General features: G+C 53.6%; 1 protein-coding gene across 3 annotated transcripts; it reads left to right on the top strand.

Annotated features, from left to right (window-relative positions):
• The first annotated feature begins 2062 nt into the window (after nucleotides 1-2062).
• Nucleotides 2063-21431, top strand: Slc45a3 (solute carrier family 45 member 3). Of its 3 annotated transcripts, none has more exons than XM_038349406.1 (5): nucleotides 2063-2169; nucleotides 15249-15638; nucleotides 16282-17070; nucleotides 17564-17829; nucleotides 19808-21431. In XM_038349406.1, exons 2-5 carry the CDS (start codon nucleotides 15467-15469, stop codon nucleotides 20246-20248), a joined length of 1668 nt encoding a protein of 555 aa, XP_038205334.1. In that variant the 5' UTR covers nucleotides 2063-2169; nucleotides 15249-15466; the 3' UTR covers nucleotides 20249-21431. The 3 variants fall into 3 exon arrangements, with proteins under 3 accessions (XP_038205334.1, XP_038205333.1, XP_038205332.1); XM_038349405.2 differs by having other exon boundaries at nucleotides 2076-2146; XM_038349404.2 differs by lacking the exon at nucleotides 2063-2169 and adding an exon at nucleotides 6738-8115.
• The last annotated feature ends 547 nt before the right edge of the window (nucleotides 21432-21978 follow it).

The following is a 21978-nucleotide window of genomic DNA, read 5'->3' as shown; positions in this document are numbered from 1 at the left end:
GCCTGGCGTCTGCAGCCAGAGACTGTGATCGGGGCATTGGGGGCTGAAACTGAGAAACTGCCTCAGTGTCTTTAAGTAATATTCGTGGCCTGGGTAGTCTTGAGCACTCAGAAACAGCTCCTGGCATACTGGTTACCCAGGATTATGACAGACGGCTGCTCAAGGAGGAGGGGATATTAGAGCAGAAGGCCTATGGCACTAAAGTCTAACTGTGGCTTGGGAAGGAAGCACCTTTGTGGAAAACACAGTCGCAGGCAGTTGTTCAGGTGACAGGCAGGCTGCTGGATCTCCTACCAAGCTGTGCCCTCACTCTCTGGAGCCCTTCCCCCTCTTCCCTGGAGCAAGGAATGAAGCCCAGACAAGAGAGAACACTCCCAGTCCTCTGAGGTAGGACAACACTCTTGCTCCCGCTGTTCTTTCCCAAGCCTGGAAAATACCACTGTCCACTCTTCGAGGCTCTGTAATTTTCCACCTGACCACCTGACCCAGCATTCCCCCTGACTCCTGCCCTTTATCCTGGGGCAAAGGGGACACTTGCTCAGGGACCCAGGACTCCTAGGCTCTCTGCTGGCTACAAATAATTATGCCAAAAATGTTGGAAAGCCAGGGTCCCGGCTAGGGATGGAGGCTCATGTGCTCCCAGAGAGGCCATGCCCAGATGGTTTTCAAATTGAACTTAATGACTCAAAATGTAAGTTCTTGACATTTTTGTCCTCTGCTTGCCCCTATACACACACACTCTCTTCCCCACTACCCCACTTCTCCCTTTGATATCTCTTTCTATTCTGCCCCCATCCTCCCACCCGGGGGTGCCTTTAAGGATCAGCCGACTAGCTGCCTCTTCTAACAGAACCCAGAACATGGGAAGGACTTGCCCCGTGGTGCACAGCTGGTTAACACCGGGCTAGCATTACAATCCAGCACCACAGAGGCCAGTTTCGACCTAAGGCCAGCCAGGTCCTTCCCATCAAAAGCATCTCCTGGGACTTTGTAGTGCAGATGGTTCCAGGACCCTGTGGACACCCGATCCATCTCAAGATCTCAAGGTGTAGCGTGGTATATTTGAACACAAACCTACACACATCTTCCTGAAGACTTCATCTCATTGACACATTACACACACTTAATACCATATAAATGCTCACACAGGTAAGAACTTGTTATGCCTACCTTGCTCAGAGAATGACAAGAAAAAAGGTCTATTCATATTCATACCGAGACAATCAAAATAATCCTCAGCCTAACACACAACACATATCAATGTAACATTTTTCTCTAATATTTTATCATCAGCTGAGTCTCGTGCACCACAAAAATTCGCAGAAATCCCTGGCCTGTGATATTGAAATTAACAAGTCGCCTAAATGAATTTCTCTTCTCTTTATAAAATTCTATGTATGAAAGAGACGCAATAAAGCCCCCATCCTCCACCCTGAGGTCAGGCCAGAACTGCAGCGATCTGCGTCTCACCTGCGCTGGCTTCCTGCTAGTCAAGGGACTTTTAGAAACATTGACTGGGAACATTTTAGTGGCAATATATCACCTCTCCTTCCGTATACATAATCACAGTAGAAAAAAAAAGAATTGGGAGTTTGTCTTTGAGTTGCAGAAGGAGGCACTGAGTTAGCTTTCTGAGAGCAGGGAGAGTAACTCGCAGAATGTGGCAGATCCTTTCAAGGCATGCAGGGGCCAGGGCGGGTACCCCGGTCGTAGCTGTGCCTGGACAGCAGGATGTCCAGAACGGCACGCGCGGGTAATGGTCGCAGACTGGCTCGGGAGCGGAGGGGAGGTACCCCGCGGAGCCGGGTAGTTTTTACCAAAATGTTTTGGTGGCGAGCAGCAGAGGGGGCGGTGCACGGCCCTAGGTAATGATAGGGCAGCCTAGGAGCCACGCGGGGGCTGCCCGTCCGGCCACGACCAGAAAGGAGACTGCTTTTCCACCTCCCGCTTTCTTCCCTTGGGGACCGGCCCCACCCCTCCATCCCCTCCCAGCACCCCCCACCTCCGACCCGCCTCGCCCCGCCCCCCTCCTGGCAGCCCCAGCGCGCATGCTCTCTCCCCCCACCGAGTAACCTGGAGATTTAAAAGCCGCCCGCTGGCGCGCGTTGGAGAAGCAGGGGTCCGAGCTTGCACGCGCCAGCCCCAGGTGACAGCCGCGCGCCGGGCCAGGTAGGGGAGGGGCCAGTCCCGGTGGGACAGGAGCGCGCGGGTGGCCACGCTCGGCGGTGGCGTTCTGCTTCCCGCGGGATGGGGCCGCGCCGTGGCGTCCCGGCCCTGCGCGAAAGGAGGCTCGTGGGGAGGGCGCGGCCCCTGGCGGCCCGGTGCCCAGGGCGGGCGCCCGCTCGCGTCCGCGCCGAGTGCGCTTCCTCCGGGAGCGCTGAGCTGCGGCGCCTGCTGTCCGGGGCCGAGCGCGGAGGGCGGGATCGGGGCCGTGGAGTCCCGGGCCAGGCCGGCCCTGCTGCAGCCTCCCGCTGCAGAGTTTTCTTTGGAAAGTTGCGTTTATTTCTTCCCTTGTCTGGGCTTCGCCCGAAAGGGGCAGATGAGTCACCGCGGCGTGCACAGTTCACACTTAGGGGGAGTCCGAGAAGGGGCCTCCGGCTGGGCGCCGTGGTCCGGGACAGAAGGGGGACTTAACTTTCTTGGCGGTAGAATTGGGGCAAGGCTTTGGTGGAGTTGAGGCTGGATTGGTGAGTGTATGTGTACACGCGCGATTCTGTGCCCCTCCTCTCTGCCTCGGTTATTCTAATCCTGAGGAGGGGAAAGCAGCGCGGTCTGTAGCTCTTATGTCCCAAGGCTCAGGTAGGGATGGGGAGTACTCTGCGGTTCTAGAAAGCGCTAGGCGGGCGGCAGCACGCCGGTTGAAGAAACCCCAGGAGCCTGCAGGCTCAGCCCTCCGCTGGTCTTCGCTCCCCTCCAGGGAACCCTGTGACTGCTCTCTCCCTTGACCTACGACTCAGCCCACTCCTTAGTGACACGCACTTGACTCTTTCAAGGCCACGGGGTACCCGGTGCTTCCTCTTTCCCCAGGAGTCTTGAGTTAGAGGTAGGAGGAGTTTGGTCCGGTGGGTACTTGGAGAGAACTTGATGTCCAGCTGTGACAGACCCTATCCCAGCTAAGCTGAACTTTGAATAGCCCAATTGGGGCCTTGCAGCCGGGCATGGCGTAGACACGGGGTTCAGAATGACTCTTGCTGGAAGCTTTACTCGGTAGGGAGGGTGAGATTGTTGGAGTTTCTGACCTCTGTTTCCTAAGCGAGAAGCACAATTCCTTTCCCAGAGTGACAGCTTCGGTGTGGGCCCACGTGCCTAAGGCGTGGGGAACAGGTTGACATATGGAGCTGGGAAGAGGAGGGGCCCAAGAACTATGCTGGACAGGAAACCTCAGAACCTCACAGAGCTCCATGTCCTATGGAGTAAGAAGGACATGTTTGAAGCCTCTGGCCCTTCTGTTGGATCCGTTTCATCCCCTCATTCCTCCCTTATCTCCCGCCAGCCCCAGCTCCAGGGCTGTCCTGGAAGCAAGACTGTACTAAAAGTGCCCAGAGAATGGAGCTTGACTCACTGGATGAGTCTAAAGATAATGATACAGCTTTGGACACACAGGCCCCAGTGAGGGTCTTTTTCCAGCGGAGCTTTCCTATGCACTTTTGGGGTGGAGGGTGAAATCCGCTGTCCTCCTGGTTCTCTGAGTAACCCCGGAGGAGCTGGAAGAGGAACTGGACAAGGTCCCGGGGTGGTCCACTATGCCCTGCAGGCTTCTGGGTACAGGTCCCAAGGTGGAACAGAGCCCTGGGGACAGAGTGGCAGGAAGGTGGGGGAGGAATGCATGGTTCAAGGTCACCGGAAGTAAGGCTGACTTCAGGTGGGAACCACTGGACCCTTACAGCACGGGGGTGGGGTGGGGGGGGGGGTGAGAACACAGACTGCCAGGAGAGGCAGCTTTTCCATCGCCTGTTCTGCTCCACCGGCTGCGCTCCACCAGCCTGCAAGTTGTGCTAACTTTTTTCAACCTTGCTGCGAAATGGGGACGATGATGATAATGACCATGCCCTCTGTACAGCTTTGTTATTTAAGTTAATTACAGCGCACAAATAGCACTAAGAAGATACACACAGTCTAAACATATAACTTCATCAAATAACATATATAGAATTTAACTGTGTGTCTTTAGCCCAGCCTGATGGCCTACACCTGTAAGCTCAGCACACTTGGGAGGCCGAAGCAAGAGGATTAGGAGTTCAAGGCCAGTCTCGTGTAGGTAATGAGTTCCAGGCCAGCCTGAATTATGTGAGACTAAAATAACAACAAACAACCCCCCCAGCAAAACAAGCAAACCCATTTTATGTCTGAAAATGTAGTAAAATGTAGTAAATGCTCAATGCACGCTAGTCTGAGCTGTTATATTTATCACCCGTGTCTGGATGGTCTGCAGCAACTGGTTTGAGACTCTTTGGGGGCCCTGCTGTTTTTTGTGACAGTGTCTGGAGCTCAGGCTGTTCTTGAACTCACAACTGTCTTGAACGTTCTAGTGCTGGGATTATAGGTGTATACCATCACGCCCAACTTGGGCCCTGCTCCATATAAATATATATATATGTATATTTATATATATACATATATATATATGTATATTTATATATACATATATATATGTATATATATATATATACATATATATATGTATATTTAAACGCTACTGTTTTAGACTTCTTTAGACTCCTGTCCCTTTGGGAAGTTTGTTCAAGTCTCTAAGAGACTTGGCCCTAGCAAGTGGCTCAGATCCCATTTCCTCCAGAGTGAGTTATTGGCCTCCTGACTGTGCTTTCTCCTCTGCCAAGCAAGCATACTAGGACCTGCTCTCCAGGATTTTGGGATTAAGGAGCCGGCCGCAGGTAAACCTCTGTGCAGAGTGACTGCTTATGGAGATAAATGTCAGCTGCTGCTGTGTGCAGGCAATCATGGTGGATTAACTTAGAAACTGGTTTCTTAGCCAGGGACTGTCACCATATAGAACCATACATAAGGTGCGAGGGAACACATTTGCGGTTGAATTTTGGGTCCGGTGCAATGAACAAACCAAGACTGAGTGGACATCTCTACTTTCTGACGTGTTCTATGATTAGTGCAGAAACCACTGCCTGCCTCCCTCCCAGGAGCATACTCAGTCTGGAGGAGGGCACCGTGAGGTAAGGGAGTGAATGCATGTCCTGAAAGGTTAAGAGCCTTCTGTGTGGATAGGTTACATGTTCTTTTAGGAAGACTGTGGGGAGGGTACCCTGAAGTGAGAACTCCTGTGTCTTCTCTCTCCAGCCTTTGGGGTCTTTCGGGCTACCCTCTGCTATCCATGAGGAAAGCCCAGCCTATCTTTCTAGGCTTTCATTCCGTCACCGAGTTAGATTGCAGTCCTAACTTCCTAAGTGGCCCTGCTTGCTGGACAGTGTGCGTGGAGGCTGGACCAGCTGGTGCCAGGCCCAGCATCTCAAATGCTGATGCCACTTGACTCCCAGCCACAGAGCTGGAGTTCTGAGCTTTGTCTAGTGTATTGAGTGTTGCCTGGGGTGGGAGTGGGAGGGGGAATGGGGCAGTGACCTAGCCTTATCAGCGTCCTGATCTTTGGCCAGAATTACCTGTTTAATCCCATTTGCTGCTACAGGGTCTGTGCTTCTTCATCCTTCGGCTGAGGGACTGGAATGGGGAGCCTTTTTAATTCCGAGGTTGAAGATGTCATCCTGCCCACACTGTTGGCGTTTTTCTCTCTGTAAGGTGGAGGTTCTAGTCACCCTGCAAGGTTGTGGTGGGAATTAGATGTGACATATGTCGGCAAAATCTGCATAAACCAGATTCTCAAAAAAATGTATGTTTGCCTTCCCCAAACTCTGGACATCACTTTTGCTGGGGTGCTGGGACAAGCCAGAAGTCGGAAGAAACTCCTATCTTCGCTGTCATTGGTCATCAAACCCAGGCCAGGCTAAATGGCCAGCCAGATAGGGTACCCTCAGGACCAACCAGCCCCCAATAGCAGTTCCTCTCCCTAGAGGGCCGTCAGCACCCCCAAGTATCTAATCTCAAGTGTACTTGGAGCTAGCAAATAGTATCCAAGCTAGGAGCACGTCATCAGTGTAGGGGTATAGCCATGTAGAATCTCAGCTCCTGCTGCTGGAGATCTGTGCACCCAGATGCCTGAGAGTGCCCCCGGCTGACTCTTGGACTCCCTCATTCAATCAAAAAATTCCTGTCTTGGTCTGCCCTCTGGACCCCCAGTGCCTGGGCTGTGCTCTGCTTCTTGCTGTCTGGACTGCACAGGGTGGGTGCCATGGGAAAGGGGCAAACCAGAGACTGAGGAGCAAATGCAGAATCCAGCCTCGTGCCTTAGTTGTGGCAAAGAGTCGGGGGAGAGAAAGAACATGACGTCTTGGGGTTCAGGGGGAGCCCTGGAGAATTAGGACTTGAGCTAGAGGGGGTTCAGGTGAAGGGCAGAGGGTGCTCAGAAAGGGGAAATAGCTGAAAGCAAAAACCAGCCAAATGCCAGTGAATTCCCCTGTCTTGGGCCCAAGGAGGTGTGACCATCTAGGACACACCGACCTGGGAGCCGGATCTGAGATCAGAACCCAGTGGTGTGGCTTTGGTTCTCATGTTCTTTCCTGTATACCTCACTGGAGAGGGGCCAGGAGGAGGGCTGGCTGTGTTTGGAAATCCCAGGCTCTAGGGGCTCTGTGCCCTTTGTGTGTGCAGCACCTGCTTACCTTTCGTGACTCAGCCACAGGTCCACTTCCTCCAGGAAGCTTTGACTCTGACACTGCCGTGCCCCCTACTCGCTGGCCTGTGTCTCGGCTCTTGGCTCTTACACCGCCTGACCTGCACTCGGATCACACCTCATCAGCTTTCTCTCTCCTGCTAAGTAGAGCGCTAATCAATTATTTCTGTGCCTCCATCACTTTCACTGGTGTGGGGGAGTACTGATGGGCACGTTTTTAGGGCTCTTAGATGCTTCTTTTTTCTCCTCGACATCAAATTTCTCTGTGTAGCCCTCGCTGTCCTGGAACTGTTTGTAGACCAGGTTGGCTTTGAACTCACAAAAACCCGCCTGCCTCGACCTCCCGAGTGTGGGACTAAAGGTGCATGCCACAACCACTCTCTTCGTCATTTCTTTAGGGGTCCTTAGGTTGCACGTTGAAGTGTACTTCCTCCAAGGGTGGGTAAACCAGCTTCTTCATGTTTTCTTTTGGGATCTGTTCTTAACCTTGTTCACCTGTGTGATTGTTTTTTCTAGGCTTGGGATCAACTATAAGCTATATAGGCTGTCCCTGCTGAACTAGACACCAGCCTGCTTTGTTTTTGAGACATAATCTCACTGTGTAGCCCTGGCTGGCCTAGAACTCACCATGAAGACCTGGCTGACCTCAAACCCATAGTCCTCTTGTCTCAGTCTCACTAATGCTAGGATTACAGGTGTGTTCCTGTCTTTGGGACTACACTTCCACAGAACTGACTGCCCTAGATCCCTCTCATTACAGATAGACTGATCACAGACCTGAGTATGTCAGGGTAGAGAGAGGCCGCCAGACTTACGACCCTAGAGGTAGGGCATCCAGAGCACTCTGCCCAGAGCTCTCCTCAGCCCCGAATTTGGCTCAAATGCTCAGCCCTGGCCTCTTTCTTGTGTTCCTCACCTCTAGAAAGAGGCCAGCCTAAGGGAGAGGACTCCGATTGGCTGTGTGCACCATGGGAAGAGCTGCCCAGGCTGGCCTGGCTGACGGACAGGTGTCAAGTTCACCGAGAGAAAGGCTGTTGAAGTTTTCCTTTGCAGAGGCTCTGAAAGAGTGGGAGGGAACTTCTGAGTGGCCTGGAGACTGTGCCGAGACCCCCGTCACTCCCTTGGTTCTCTTCCTCCTCTGTAGAGAACTTCAGGACTTTTTGGCACTCTGCTTTTATTGTGGACCAAGAATAGAAAGAATTTAGTTACTGATTTCTGCCAGGAACAGAGTCCAGCTCCAGAAGAGAGGAGCAAAAAGGGCAGTTCTGCCCTGGCGCCCTGCTTACTCGGCTGCATTTCAGGTGACTTCTGACCTTGGCATAGTGCTGGGATCTAAGCAGTGTGTGCACGGGCCTGATGGGGTAAGTGCTGCTGGGGAGCTCTTCCCCACTGCATCTCCCTGACTCATGGAAGACAGGCTGTGACCATGAGATCACCCTAGCAGAGACGCAGGACAGGTGCTGGTCACCTCACTGTGCACCGGAGGCATTAGATTAGCTTTACAGGTATAGAAACTGAGTCAGTCCTAGGGCTGTGAAATGGCTTTCCTGTGTTACACAGCTGTCAGTGTTGCCGAAATAGGGCTACATCTTTCTGGCTCGCGGTTCAAAGTGTCTTCCAGAATTTTTTGAATGGTTGTAGATTTCCTGGTTTTAGTTTTTCAACCTTGGAGGTTCTCTGAAACTGAAGTTTGCTTCTTGGGAAATAGGAATATGAAATAGCAAGTCTGTATGGTAGACCTTTATTAAGAGATCTACCACGCTCTTGGCATGTACTAAATGTCCGCTGGGCAGTTGGTCGGGTCAGTTATTGTCATTGTCCCTGTAGATGGAAACAACTGTCCGGTAACCATGGGACAGCCTTCCCTCGGCAGCAGATCTGTGGCACTGACCTCGCCTCACCTGTTGGGGCCAGCACCTGGGAAGGCGTTTACATTCTTGGCATTCCTCTTGCCCCTGGGGGCTGCTGGGATCTGGTGAGAGGCCTTGTAGGTGGGGGAAGAGGGGAACCTGAGGAGAATGGATCTTTTCAACCGCTGTGTTAGGTCCTGAGAAAGCCCCTTAGCCTTTTTTTCACGTGGCTTTGAAGTTGTTGGCTTGTAGGTTTTGGGCTTCGTGGTGCTCAGGCTGGAACTCTGGAACATTCTGCATGCTAGCACCCTATCACTGAGCCATACCTGCAGCCTGAAATCAGCAGCATGAAGTTCCTTCTGTGAAACAGGCATGCTAGTTGCACCCCTGTCACCCAGTGAACTGGCGGAGTAAACTGATTGGAAGTGGGGCTGGCATGCATGTAGCCAGCAGTCACACGGGCTAACTGCAATTATGAGCTATAGATGTGGAAACTAAGGGTCAGTAGGTCAAGTTACAAGCAGGCTGAAACTGGCATCCCCCAAAAGCTGGGTTACTGTGGAACCTGCCAAGGTGCAGGAGAGCCCCAGGGATGGAAGAGGGTTCCTTCTGGTAAAGACTGCTGCTTGTCCTGGTACGGAGAACACATACAGTGTGACCGTGGGTGGCAGCTGTTGTCAGCAGTGAAGCCTGGAAACAGACACACGTGTGTGCTGACTGTCACCAGGGCCAACCAGGAGACCTAAGGGTACTGCAGCCTCAGCCTGGGCTGCCAGGACTGACTGCTGGCCAAGGTGAGGTTCAGGCCAGCCCCTGAGTCCCTGTCACTAGATTGGAGAGGGAAGGGGAGGGGAGATCCGCGCAGCCTCCGGGGATGGCTTGTTACCCCTTCCCTCCCCTTCCCTCAGGCTCTAGCATTTGTTTCCTTCCGAAGCTGCGCTGGGCTCTCAGACACCGCAACAAAGGCCACTTTCCTCCGAGCCACTGCCACCTGTTGGGTTTTCACACATTTCGAGGGAGTGGGGGGAGGGAGCCGTTGCCCTTTTCCCAGTGTCTCTGGTGTGCCCCCGCTGCCCCCCCAGGGCCTGGGATTCTCTTTGCTGCCTGGTTGTGACAGGACTCTGGAGCAGGAGGAGGTGGGGGGCCAGCAGCAGCTGGAAGGGGAACTGAGTGGGAAGGGGCCAGAGCTGGCAGCGGGGGAGAGTTTGATGGATTACTCCACAGGCCCAGAGGTTTCTCCCTAATCCCCCTTTGTGTCCCAGCCTGCAGCCCCTCACTCTCTCTGACAAGCTGCTGAGCAGAAGGCTTCTAGTCTGAAGGAAGAAAAGGCAGCTCAGCAGGGTGAACTCTAAATCCCTGGCCTCCCAGCCACGGGGGAGGCAGGAGCTGGGGAACCTGCCTGGGGTGGGGCCGGGTCCCCCTTCCCTCTGCCCAGCCCTTGTTCTTTGTTAGGGTTCCCTCAGAGTGGCGAGGTTACCTTGTGAGGGGGTCCTCAGATGCCTGTGAGGTGGTGCTGCTTGAGTAGTCACTGTGGAGTTTTTCTTGAGTGGGGCAAGGGATAAACAGACCCTCCCCATTTGGAAATAGCGGGTCCCAGAAAGCCAAAGACCAGTGATAGGCTGGGAGGTATGGGGACTTAGTGGTTCCACGCTGCGTTCCCCGTCCCAGGTAGACATTTCCACAGCACCTGCGTGAGGTCTGTAAGAAAGGGCTCTAAAGAGCAAGCTTGGTGCCTCAAGGCTTTTTTTTTTTTTTTTTTTTTTTTTTTTTTTTTTTTTTTTTAAGGTGTCTCTAAGTTTCCTTATGAAGCTACCATGAGGATGCAGCTGCACTGTGCTGTGTGTCAAGATTGTTAGGCAAGGCTCAGGGCATTGGTCTCCTGGGGCTGAGGCAAGGGTATGGGCAGTAAGGGTGTTGCGCTGGGAAACACTCAGACCCCAAAGGGTCATCCTCTTGCTGCCAGCCTCAAGGGTCTGCTCAGTGTGGAACAAAGCATTGAATCCCGTCCACTGTGGAGGAGCAGGGGTCCCCACCTCCTTTCCCTCTGGCCTTGCCTGGAATGGGCCAGAGAAGTTGAACTGGGGTGCTCAACCCCTCTCTTTGGCTGTGCCTGCTGCAAGACAGTCCCTACCAGGTTTCTCTCTCCAGCTAGAGAAGTGTGTTCTGAGTCTCCAGCGGACCCCGTCTGTGAGAAAGCAGCCCTCTTTGTGAGTGTGGAGGGGAGGACACAGGGTCGCAGAGCCTGCGGGGTCAGTGTGAGGGCCGAGGCTGTTTGATGTGCCTGGGCGGGGTGTGGGGACTCCGGCATGCATAAAGAGGCCATAGAATTTCTGTGTGACAGTGGCGGGGCGGGGCCTGTCCCAGACTCTGCTGGCTGTGGCCTCTGTCAGCAGAGGGTATCTGCTCGCCGGGCCACCTCAGCCGTGTGGGGTGGCAGGAGCCCCTTTGAAAGCCCTCAAAGGCCTCTTTATGTCGCCTCTGATCCGCCCTTCCCCTATGGAGCCATGAAGGACAGGGCTCACTTGGGTCACTTTCCTGTGCTGGCCTCCACGCTTGTCTTTTGAGTTTTGGACAAAGTTCAGGCCAAGTTTGTTCCTGTGACTCAGTTTCGCTTCCCTAGGCTGCCTGCTGGGGGTGAAGTGGGGGCATTCTGGGCCAGCAGGATCTGTCTTGGCCCTCACTGGGTTTGTGGCTGGGCATGTTATAGGTGTGTTTGGGAGGAAGACTAGGCTTTCCATCCTTTAAACCCACACCTCTGCTGAATCTGTTCATCCCTTTGCACACACGTTTCTAATTCTAAGGTCCCTAGTCTTGCTGGGAAGTGTGTCAAAGAGTTGCCTGCCCTGGGGCTTGGTGCTGCATCTTAAGGTTCACAGAATTGTTAAGAGTCCAGGTTCACTGACGCCCCCATTCTGCCACCTTCATAGGCTTTAATTCTGATCCTTATAGGGATGAGGAAGGATGGTTTAGGGAAAGCTCCATGAAGGGTCCGAGTGGTTTCTCCTGGCTGTCTCGCTGTTTGGCCATGAGGACCCACAGAGGAGGAGGGAGACGTTTGAAGCTTGAGAGGAACATCTGCAAGGCTGCTCATGCTTATCCTTCCTCCCCTGACCTGGTCAGCCTTCCTCCGCCTTTCTCTTCCTGCCACCCCCTCTCCAGGTGAGCAGCTGGCTCTGCGGGTTGATCTCCTGTTTGGCAGACCAAGCGCTCTAGGAGTCGTGGGGAAAGCACCTGAATCTGAAAGTCTCTGATGAGAAGAAAATGGGGAGAGCTAGATCCTGTCGTCCTGCCGGTGTTCCTTAACCCAGGAGGATGAGAGATCCCGGACTGAAAGGGGCAACTGTGATCTGTCCCTTCCCAGCTTTGATGAGAGCACACTCTGGTGCTGCTGCCAGAGTGGTACTGGGTTTCTGTCTTGGTACCTGGGGCAGAGGGCCCTGTGGGTAATTCTGTCAGCTGGAGTCAGGGCATGGGGGCCTGCACTGGGGTTGGCAGACCCTTATCAGGGCGGCAGTTGAGGAGGGTAGGGCAATGAGGTAAGAAAGTAGGACTTTGGGGGGGACGTTCTTTGGGGCTTAGAATTCCTTGGATAATTCTGGACAGAAAAGTTGGGCCGTCGAGAGGAGTGTTTCTCCTACCAGGGCACAGAAGGTATGAAAAGAGGGAGGGCAGACTCAGCAACCAAAGCACACAGGCCTGGGAGCCTGCCTGCCCACTCATTTCCATGAATTAATTGTGTGAGCCCCTGGCCGGACCCCAAATACCAGGTAGAGGATCTCTGTGGGGTGCAAAGAAGCACCCTAGCTCAGAAGCTGCCTGGACTGCAGGAGGATGGGGAATGCTTGTGTTCCTATTCCCCCCCCACCCCGTGGCCGAAGAACTCCCCACTCCCAGAAGTGCCCAGAGGACTGAGGGAGAGCTGAGGGAGAGGGAAGGAAGGCAGGTGGAGTGACCTGACTAATGGAGAAAGCAGGAATTGGAGAATAAGGGCAGGTTTATGGGTGAGGTTGGGTCTGGCAAAGTCTCTGTTTGCTCAAGGAGGACCTGGTCTCTTAAACCCAGTGCAGGAGAGTGCCCAGTCCCTCCCAGGCCGAGCGAGGGTGGGGAGTAGAATGGCTAGAAGTCTTTTACCCCAGAACCTGCCGCTCTGGGCTGGGGAACACTTTCCCTTTGTATCACTAGGGAAAGGGCAGGGGTCAAGTTGAACCCAAGTAGCCCAGCTCACGCTGATGACTGTCGCTGCTTCCGCTTCAGGAATGTGTGGGTCAGTATTTTATCTTCCTTTTTCATGCTGCCCTTTCATAAACCTTACCATAAACCTTTCATAAGCCCTTACCAACGTGTAGGGACTTTGGGGAGGGAGCTGCCAGGTGCCCAGATTTATCTCAAGCTGTATTTCCTGGTTTTCAAGCAGCTGAACCCCAGGGGGCCAGTATGGAGTAGACAGACCTTCGGCTAGATGGTGTCTGGTCTCTCTGGGGCAGAGCTTAGCACCTACTAAAGGCTTTTTGACACACAGGGTGGGGGGGGCATGGGGCCTGGTGTTAGTGGAGAAGATAAAGGAGCGCCTTTTATCAGGAGCTGGTTGCTGGGAGCTGCAGCCGCCTCAGCCCTCCCCATCAGGAGTAGCCTCTCTTCGGTAACATTTATAGGGTTGATTGGTGAGGAGTGGAAAGGTGTGTCCCAGTGGGGTGTAGTGGCAAGTTTTGTTTCCTCTTCCTCTTTTGGGGTAAATGCAGGTTGGCAGGCTCTTAGCTTTTCTCACCAGGGCCTGCTCCCCGTCTTTTAGTACATTTTGATGCTCATTTGAAATTTCCCCTTTCAGTCTTTAAAAACAATGTGTGTGTGTGTGTGTGTGTGTGTGTGTGAGTGTATGCGCGCGCGCACGCATGTATATATGCATAGCTGTATGGCGCTGCTGCAGGGTTGAGCCCAAGTCTTTGCACATGTTAGGCAGTTTCTCTACCTCTAAGTTACACGCAACCCCTCCTTTAATATTGGGGCTCACTATATAGTTCAGGCTGGCCTCAAATTGATGATCCTTCTGCTTCAGTATTCGAAGTGAGGGAGCTGTATGTAGGACTACTTACTCACCATGCCCTTCTTTCATAGTTTGCATAGCAGGCAGCAGTAGTGCCTGTCGGGAAGCAAGACCTGGCAGTTAGTCACCCAGTGAACCCAGTAACTATGGAAGGATTGTGTGAATGGAGGCCAGAGGTCAGCTAGGAAGCCATGGCATCCCACAAACTCAGGGCTCATCAGTATCATCTCAGATGCTACCAATCAATACCTAGGGCTGAGAGGTCTCGGATCCTGTGCTGTGAGGCTGGGGTTTAGGAGTGGTCCCAGCTGGTTGGGACATTTGGGCAGTCGTGTATGATTGCACTGTCCCCCACCTCCTGGGAACAGTGAACTCGAGGGAAAACTCAAGAGATCCTTGGGCTCCTAGAGGAACTCTGCATCTCAGTGACAGGCTGAAACCCCACGTGAGGAACTGTCCCCTTTCTTCTTCCCTCATGTCTCTGGCCTGGGCGTGGGGGTTACAGTGTTAAATGCATGGCTCAGGGCCTCGGGTAGAGAAGAGGAAGTGCCACTTTATTGTTTTGCTTTTTAACAGGTTACACGAGCGTAATTATGTGTGTGCTGCGTGTTCTTGTTTGTGTGAGTGGAGGCCAGAGGTGAGCTAGTGGATGTCTTCCTTGACACTCTGCTTTATTCTTTTGAGGCAGGATCTGTTGTTGAACTGGAGCTCACCAATTGGCTAGGCTGGCTGGTCCATGAGTTAGAGCCGCCTGCCAGGCTCCACCCCAGCACTGGGACTGTAGGCAAGTGAGGCCACACTGGCTCTTATATGGTGCTGGAGATTGGAATTTAGATCTTTATGTTTTTGTATCAGGCACTTTGCCAACTGAGCCTCCACCCGCCCCCCCCCCCCGCCCTCGCCTCGAAGTATGTGTGTGTGTGGTATGTGTTCATATGCATGTGTATCGGTGTGTGCAAAGGCCAGAGATTGATAATCAAATGTCCTCTACTATTGCTCTCAGTTATTTTCTGGGACCAGGTCTTCTTCACTGGAGCTGGGAGTCACCGACTCAGCTGGATGACCCTGGGATCGTCCTGTTTCTACCTTCCAGCCTGAGGGTTACAGATATACATTACCGTGTCCAGCTAAAAATCTGCCTGGAATCTCAACTCAGTGCCTCTTGCTTGCACAGTAGATGCTTGACTGAGCCACCTCTTAGCTCCAGAACTGTCACTTTGAACAAGAATTGAGTGGCCCCATCTTGGGAAGTTGGAGAGAAAAGCAAATGAGTTGGGCCTGGCAGAGGGTGTCCAGCGCCACCTTGGGAGCCAGTCCTGAGTTTCTCCAAAAAGGGGCAATTGTGGAGATGCTTCAAACAAGAGGAAATGACATCTGCTTGGCCTTGGCGTGCCGACGGTCAATTGTCATTTTCTCTTCTATCAATGCTAGACTAATATTAACATGACTTTCCTGACAGAGTGTCTGGGTTGGGGGCAGCTGAGTGTAGGGCTACCTCACTGGCCTGCAAAGGAGTAGGCTTCAGAGAATGTGAAGCAAACGCTGGAGATCTGGTGCCCGGGTCCCAACATTTCATGTGACTGTGACTGTCTTGCCCTTCTAGGATCTGACTGATGAGCTATGTCCCCATCGAGGCACTGCGTGATGACGTGTGTTTAGCGTGGGATGAAATGCTGCTTGGGTACCAAAGGGCTGACGGAAATGGGAGTCTGGCTGAACCCTAGGAAGTTGGTGGTAGCGAGGAGACGCCATGGCAGGGCTGAGCCAAAGCAGCTGTGGAGTATGTGAACAGCCCCTGAAGCCCTAACTGCCCTGTCCATCATGATCCAGAGGCTGTGGGCCAGCCGCCTGCTACGGCATCGGAAAGCCCAGCTCCTGCTGGTCAACCTGCTGACCTTTGGCCTGGAAGTGTGCCTGGCTGCTGGCATTACCTATGTGCCACCCCTTCTGCTGGAAGTAGGGGTAGAGGAGAAGTTCATGACCATGGTGTTGGGTGAGTCTCTCCGCCTTCCTTTCCGCCTGTTCTAGTAATGCATCTGGATCTCCTGCCTGGGAGGGGGTGGGGTCATTACCTGTTCCCCTTTACACCAGCCCTTGGGGACAATCCACTTTACACACAAGGAAAGGGAAGCTTAGGGGAGACTAGGTCTGTCTTCTTTAGCCTGGCTGGTGTGTCCGTTGCTCGGTAGATAGAACTGGGACTTCACCATGGTTTCCCAGTCAGGATTCTCCTTCCCGGGCACAGGACAGGTGGAGTGGGCTTCTGATGCTGTGAACAAGCTCGGCAAGAGCCACAGACAACAGGTGGTTACTCTTGTGGCTTCCCTCCTTCTGGAGAGAATGCCTTGTGAGGAGGATGCAGAGATGCAGGCTCTGGGTTCTGCTATTTGTTGAAACCCTGCTTCTAACCCGCAGCAGACCCGTGTCGTTGCCTCTCAGGTGTTACATGCCTGCCACAGTTTCCTCACCTGAAAACAGGGTGTCTATGATACACCTTACCGAGAGGAGCAGAGACCCAGCCAACGCCGAGTGTGGGATCTTGCCTCAGTATGACATGTTGTCATGCCAAGGAGCTAGACCTTTTCCCCCTTGTCCCTCTTGTCCCGACCACTGATTTGTGCTATTTGTCCTTGCAGGCATTGGCCCAGTGCTGGGCCTGGTCTCTGTTCCACTCCTCGGCTCAGCCAGTGACCAGTGGCGTGGGCGCTATGGCCGCCGGAGACCCTTTATCTGGGCTCTGTCCCTGGGTGTCTTGCTAAGCCTCTTTCTCATCCCAAGGGCTGGCTGGCTGGCAGGGCTGCTGTGCCCAGATACCAGGCCCCTGGAGTTGGCCCTGCTGATCTTGGGAGTGGGGCTGCTGGACTTCTGCGGCCAGGTGTGCTTCACTCCGCTGGAAGCCTTACTCTCGGACCTCTTCCGGGACCCAGACCACTGCCGTCAAGCCTTCTCTGTCTATGCCTTCATGATCAGCCTTGGGGGCTGCCTGGGCTACCTCTTACCTGCCATTGACTGGGACACCAGTGCCCTGGCCCCCTACCTGGGCACTCAGGAGGAATGCCTCTTTGGCCTCCTCAGCCTCATCTTTCTCGCCTGCATGGCAGCCACTCTGTTTGTGACCGAGGAGGCAGTCCTGGGCCCACCCGAGCCAGCAGAAGGGCTGTTGGTCCCCTCCGTGTCACCCCGCCGCCGCTGCCCGTGCCGTGTCAGCCTGGCTTTCCGGAATCTGGGCGCCCTGTTTCCCCGGCTGCACCAGCTGTGCTGCCGCATGCCTCGCACCCTGCGCCGGCTCTTCGTGGCTGAGCTGTGCAGCTGGATGGCTCTCATGACTTTCACACTGTTCTACACAGACTTTGTGGGAGAGGGGCTGTACCAGGGCGTACCCAGAGCCGAGCCAGGCACCGAGGCCCGGAGACACTATGATGAAGGTAAGCCTTTGGCCCCAGGGGAGGCTGCTGTGGGTGCTGCCCTGCCTGGTGACAATACCCTGGGCCCCAGCTCCTTGTCAGTAAAAGAAAAATGATTCATCTATGTGCTCATGAATGTGGCCGCTATCCTTGTGGTCTCAGCAGGGCATCTAAGTCTGTTTGGCTCCATTTCCACTGGGCCTTCTGCTCCCTGCTTACTTTCCCAGGAACTCGCCATGCCTTCTAATTCAGGCATTGCACAGAGCTGTATTAGAGCCAGTGTGGAGCCATCTTGTGCTCCTCAGCCCTTCTCCGTTACACAGCTTGTACCTCTTCCTTAGTGTATCTTCCTTTGCCCTTGTCTGACAGCTCTGGCCACATTCACTGGTCACAATCTGGATCCCATTGTTGTGGGCAGGCGGGGAGGGCCCTGGGCAGCAGGTGCCCATGGCCACTAGTCTCTGGCTCCCCCAAACTTTGTAGGGTCCTTACCCCACTTCTTCCCTACCCCCAGGCATCCGAATGGGCAGCCTGGGGCTCTTCCTGCAGTGCGCCATCTCCCTCTTCTTCTCCCTGGTCATGGACAGGCTGGTACAGCGGTTTGGCACCCGGGCAGTCTATCTGGCTAGTGTGATGACTTTTCCTCTGGCTGCTGGTGCCACATGCCTGTCGCACAGCGTGGTCGTAGTAACAGCCTCAGCTGCCCTCACCGGCTTCACCTTCTCGGCCTTGCAGATCCTGCCTTACACGCTGGCCTCCCTCTACCATCGCGAGAAACAGGTATTCCCATTGGCCAGACACAGGGTGGGGCGGGCTGAGCCCTTCTGAATGGGGTGTCTGACCAGAGATGTTAGAAGAGGCTTGGCTTTCTCTAACCAGAGAGGACAGCTGGGGCCAGAGGCTCCAGCTGCTGAAGAAGTGTAGATTAGATTCTAGGAATGACTTCCTGGCTTTAGAACTAGAGAGCTCTTGAGTGGATGATTGCAGGAAGTGCAGAGTCCGTCGCTGGGAGTCCTGGAGAATAAGCATGCACGGAAGCCCTCTATTCCGGGCTGTATTACTGTATTACTGTATCCAGAGGTAGGGCGTGTGGCTGCAGCAGATGGCACGGAATAGCCTGGCCTTAGCTATTCTTTCAGAGAGGAATTTGATCAATCTGTATCTTGCTTGGGAGAAGGTTTCTTGCCTCTTTTTCTGGTTTACCTTCTAATCCTCCCTGTGTCTCTGTCCCCCACCCCTGCCTCTCCTGTTTCCCCCTTTGCCTCCATCCCCTCTCTCAGTCCCCTCAGCGCATATCTGATCCTGACATACTGACTTTGTTTGCCTAAGCAATAAACTGAGGACCTGGCTCCTTGTTCAGCCAGCACTAACCAGCCCCTGCAGAAGGCCCCTTCTGTGGGAGGTCTCCTGACCTAAACAGCATGCTCACCTTGACCCCTGCCCTGTCTTCACTGAGTTTAAAGACCTGGATTCAGAACTCTACCCTAAGGAGCACGTGTTGGTGTAGCTTAGGGGAGAGACTACAGGCCTCCCACGTAGAGTTTTCAGAGTTAGGAAGGACACGGCCCTGACCACAGCCAGTTTGCTCTGCAGTAATTTGCAGCGGTGTGGAGAGGTGGTCTGGGAATGGAAACCTGCTCCCTTGGGCTTCTGTTGGCTCTCTTGGAGCTCTGGGCTGGGCTCTAAAAGCTGCTGTCTGCTGGGTGGTGACGACTCATGCCTTTAATTCCAGTTCTGGGGAGCAGAGGCAGGTGAGCTCTCTGAGTTTGAGGCTAGCCTGGTATACAGAGCTAGTTCCAGGACAGACTCCAAAACTACATAGAGAAACCCTGTCTCAAAAAAACAAAAACAGAAAAGCTGCTGTCCAAAGACCAGGCTTGAGGACAGGGTCTCTAGATGTCTAACTCCAGCAGCAGCTGCAGACAGGCTTGGTCCTGCATCCCTTCTGTCTGTCTGTCTTCCTTTACCACTCTCTGAGCTATGGAATGGGTTGATGAGTCATGAGCCTCCCCAGCCTTGGCCGCCAGCTCCCAGTTCTCTGGTGCAGGCAGCCCCGTCAGGCTTCCGTGCTCGACTCTGCCTGGCACAAAGACCAGTGTGGGATAAGACCTCATCTTGTCCTGCAGTAGGAGGCCCCAGGCCATTGGGGCCTAGGGTTGGTGGGGTCAGGCAGCTGGGCTGTGGAGGTCACTATAGTGACCTTCCTGCTGCCTCTCTCTTCTTCAGGCCCAATTTCTGGGCTCTCTTTGGTCAAAGGCCAGGATAATGATGACCTCACCTTGGGCAGTATCTCCAGCCAGAGCCTGGACCCTAGAGGAGAGACAAGACAGTGAAAGACATCTATGGCCCAGTAGAGGAAGGGGTGTGCAGGGGGTCGAGGTAGCTTCTGTGGGACTGGGGACTTTAGGAGTGCCTCCTTTGGGTTTTGTTTCTCTGTTCTGTGTCTCGCTTCTGTCTGTCCCATTCTTTGTCTTTTCTAGAGAGTTCTGTGCCTCTCTCAACCAGCAGATCTGAGTTTGTTGGCTTCTTATCTATTCTCAGAAAAACTAGAGTAGACTTCAGGCTTCTGATTCCGGGGTTCTGTGTAGATCCACAGCAAGTAGGGTCTCCCCAGTTTTTGGAATTTTTTTTGGAAGGCCAGTTGCCTAGTTTCTTAGAGCCTCTGAGTCAGAGGTAGTGAGGAGCTCTCCTCATATCTGGGGATCCCTGTACCTGGACACACACCTGTCTTTGTTTCCTTTTTGCCCCCCACACTCAGGTGTTCCTGCCCAAATACCGAGGAGATGCTGGAGGTGGTAGCAGTGAGGACAGCCAGACAACCAGCTTCTTGTCAGGCCCTAAGCCAGGAGCTCCCTTCCCCAATGGACATGTGAGCCCCGGCAGCAGTGGCAGCATCCTGGTGCCTCCACCTGCACTCTGCGGGGCCTCCGCCTGCGATGTCTCCATGCGAGTGGTGGTGGGTGAGCCACCCGAGGCCAAGGTTGTGAGTGGGCGGGGCATTTGCCTGGACCTTGCCATCCTGGACAGTGCCTTCCTGCTGTCCCAGGTGGCTCCGTCCCTATTCATGGGCTCCATTGTCCAGCTGAGCCACTCTGTCACTGCCTATATGGTGTCAGCTGCAGGCTTGGGTCTGGTCGCCATTTACTTCGCTACGCAGGTAGTGTTTGACAAGAATGACTTGTCCAAATACTCTGTGTAGATGCTGTTGTAAGGCATCGAGGAAGGGTCTGTCTCAGGAGTCTCGGCCTAGAGGGCTGCTAAGCTGGCCTTTCCAGGTCTGTTGTTGCCTAAGTGGTGTAGCTCTCTGCTGCCCCCCTAAGGCCGTGAGGTGTGTAGTTGCACAGATAGAAGCCGGCCCACTGGCCGCGTCCCACATGGGTGCCCGGCTAAAGTTCCGCAGGGATGCAAGTGTGGGTTTGTACCTGTGCGTCACCAAGGCTCAGAGTTAATGGCTAATCTCCTGCTTGAGTCACCATGGAGGGATTTGGGGACCTGAATGAACTTCCCTCTTAAGTCTCTTGTCCAGATTCTGCCCCCGTTGCTCTTGCATGGGCCTTTCCTCCATGGGGTGCGACAGGATGGAAGGAGGAAGGAGGAGCCCTAAGAGGCATGATGAGACCCCGCGGTCCACAGCGCCGCTTTTCTGCCGAGTCTCCCGCCCCACCTGTTCCGGGAAATGGCTCGGCTTGTTGGCCCTTTCGTTGGCCCGTGTGTTGCCGTCAGGGAGGCACAGGCCTTTAAATATTTAATTTATTTATTTAACACATTAGAAGTAAAATTCATTCCCATTTTGTGTGCCTAGGAGTTGAGTAGGGTGGGATCCCCAAGGATTGGTTCCACTAAAATAGCCGATACTGCAGACTCCTCTTCTAGGGTGATAGATACGGTCCCCCAAACTGCCAAGCCAGTACCTTGGGCAGTCCTCTTCACCCTGACTGAGAGCCATTGAGGGAAAGTGGAATGGGGTCCAGGCTCTTCACAGCTTGCCAAGTCCCACTTTTCTCTTGCCCCAGCTTGGCTCCCTGACTCCCTCACTGCCCCCCTATAGGACTGAACCCATGAAGCAACTGCCCTTCCAACTCTGTCCATTGGCTCCGTGACCTCTGTGTGGGACTTTTTGAACCCGAAGCACAAGTGTGGTTCCTAAGGCCTCTGCCCGTCGCAGCCTCGGGGGCGTACCTGTCACAGCCTGGGGAATCTCACACAAACTCAGGAGTACTCCCTGCCAGAGCCAAGGAGCTCTCGTCTAGGGGGTGAATTTCAGTGCTGATTGCAATAATGTTGTGTCTTATTTATTTAGCAGAGTAAATATTTTATACTGTATGTGAGAAATCAGAGTATAATGTTTATGGTGACGAAATTAAAAGCGTCTTATATGTTTATTTGGTGCGTGTTTGTCTTTTCTGGCTGAGAAGGGTCCATGCTAAAATCAGCCTGATTTGGTTCCTGGGGGCTCAGCTTTGGCAGCTTCAGTTCCATTTGTAGCCAGCAGATGGCGCCATGGACCATCACCCAGGTGACTGGGACAGAGAGGTCTTATAAGTGCATCAAGGTACACTTTTCTTTCTCAAAAGGGTCACAGAAGATGGAGCATTCCCAGGACATAGAGGGTAGCTGGCACATGGAGGCTGGATTTCAGCAGTAGGGTGCAGCGACGACCCTCTTTTTACATCACATTCTTCTCTCCAGCTCTGGTCAAGTTCAGTCCTTCCTGCCTTGCTTTCTCCCTGAACGCTCCAATCCTGACTGGCCTTCCTGCCCCTGACACTCTAGAGAGGTCAGTACGTTAATACCCACAAAAGGGCTCATGTGACTTCTGAAAATGTTTTCTATGGGGCAGGAGAAGAAGAGATGGCTCGGTGGTTAAGAGCACATATTGTTCTTGCAGGGAACCCAAGTTCAATTCCCAGCACCTATATCACCCAAAAC

Source organism: Arvicola amphibius, chromosome 12 (assembly GCF_903992535.2).
Source record: "Arvicola amphibius chromosome 12, mArvAmp1.2, whole genome shotgun sequence".
Taxonomy (NCBI): Eukaryota; Metazoa; Chordata; class Mammalia; order Rodentia; family Cricetidae; genus Arvicola; species Arvicola amphibius.
This window is presented reverse-complemented; position numbering and strand designations above follow the sequence as displayed.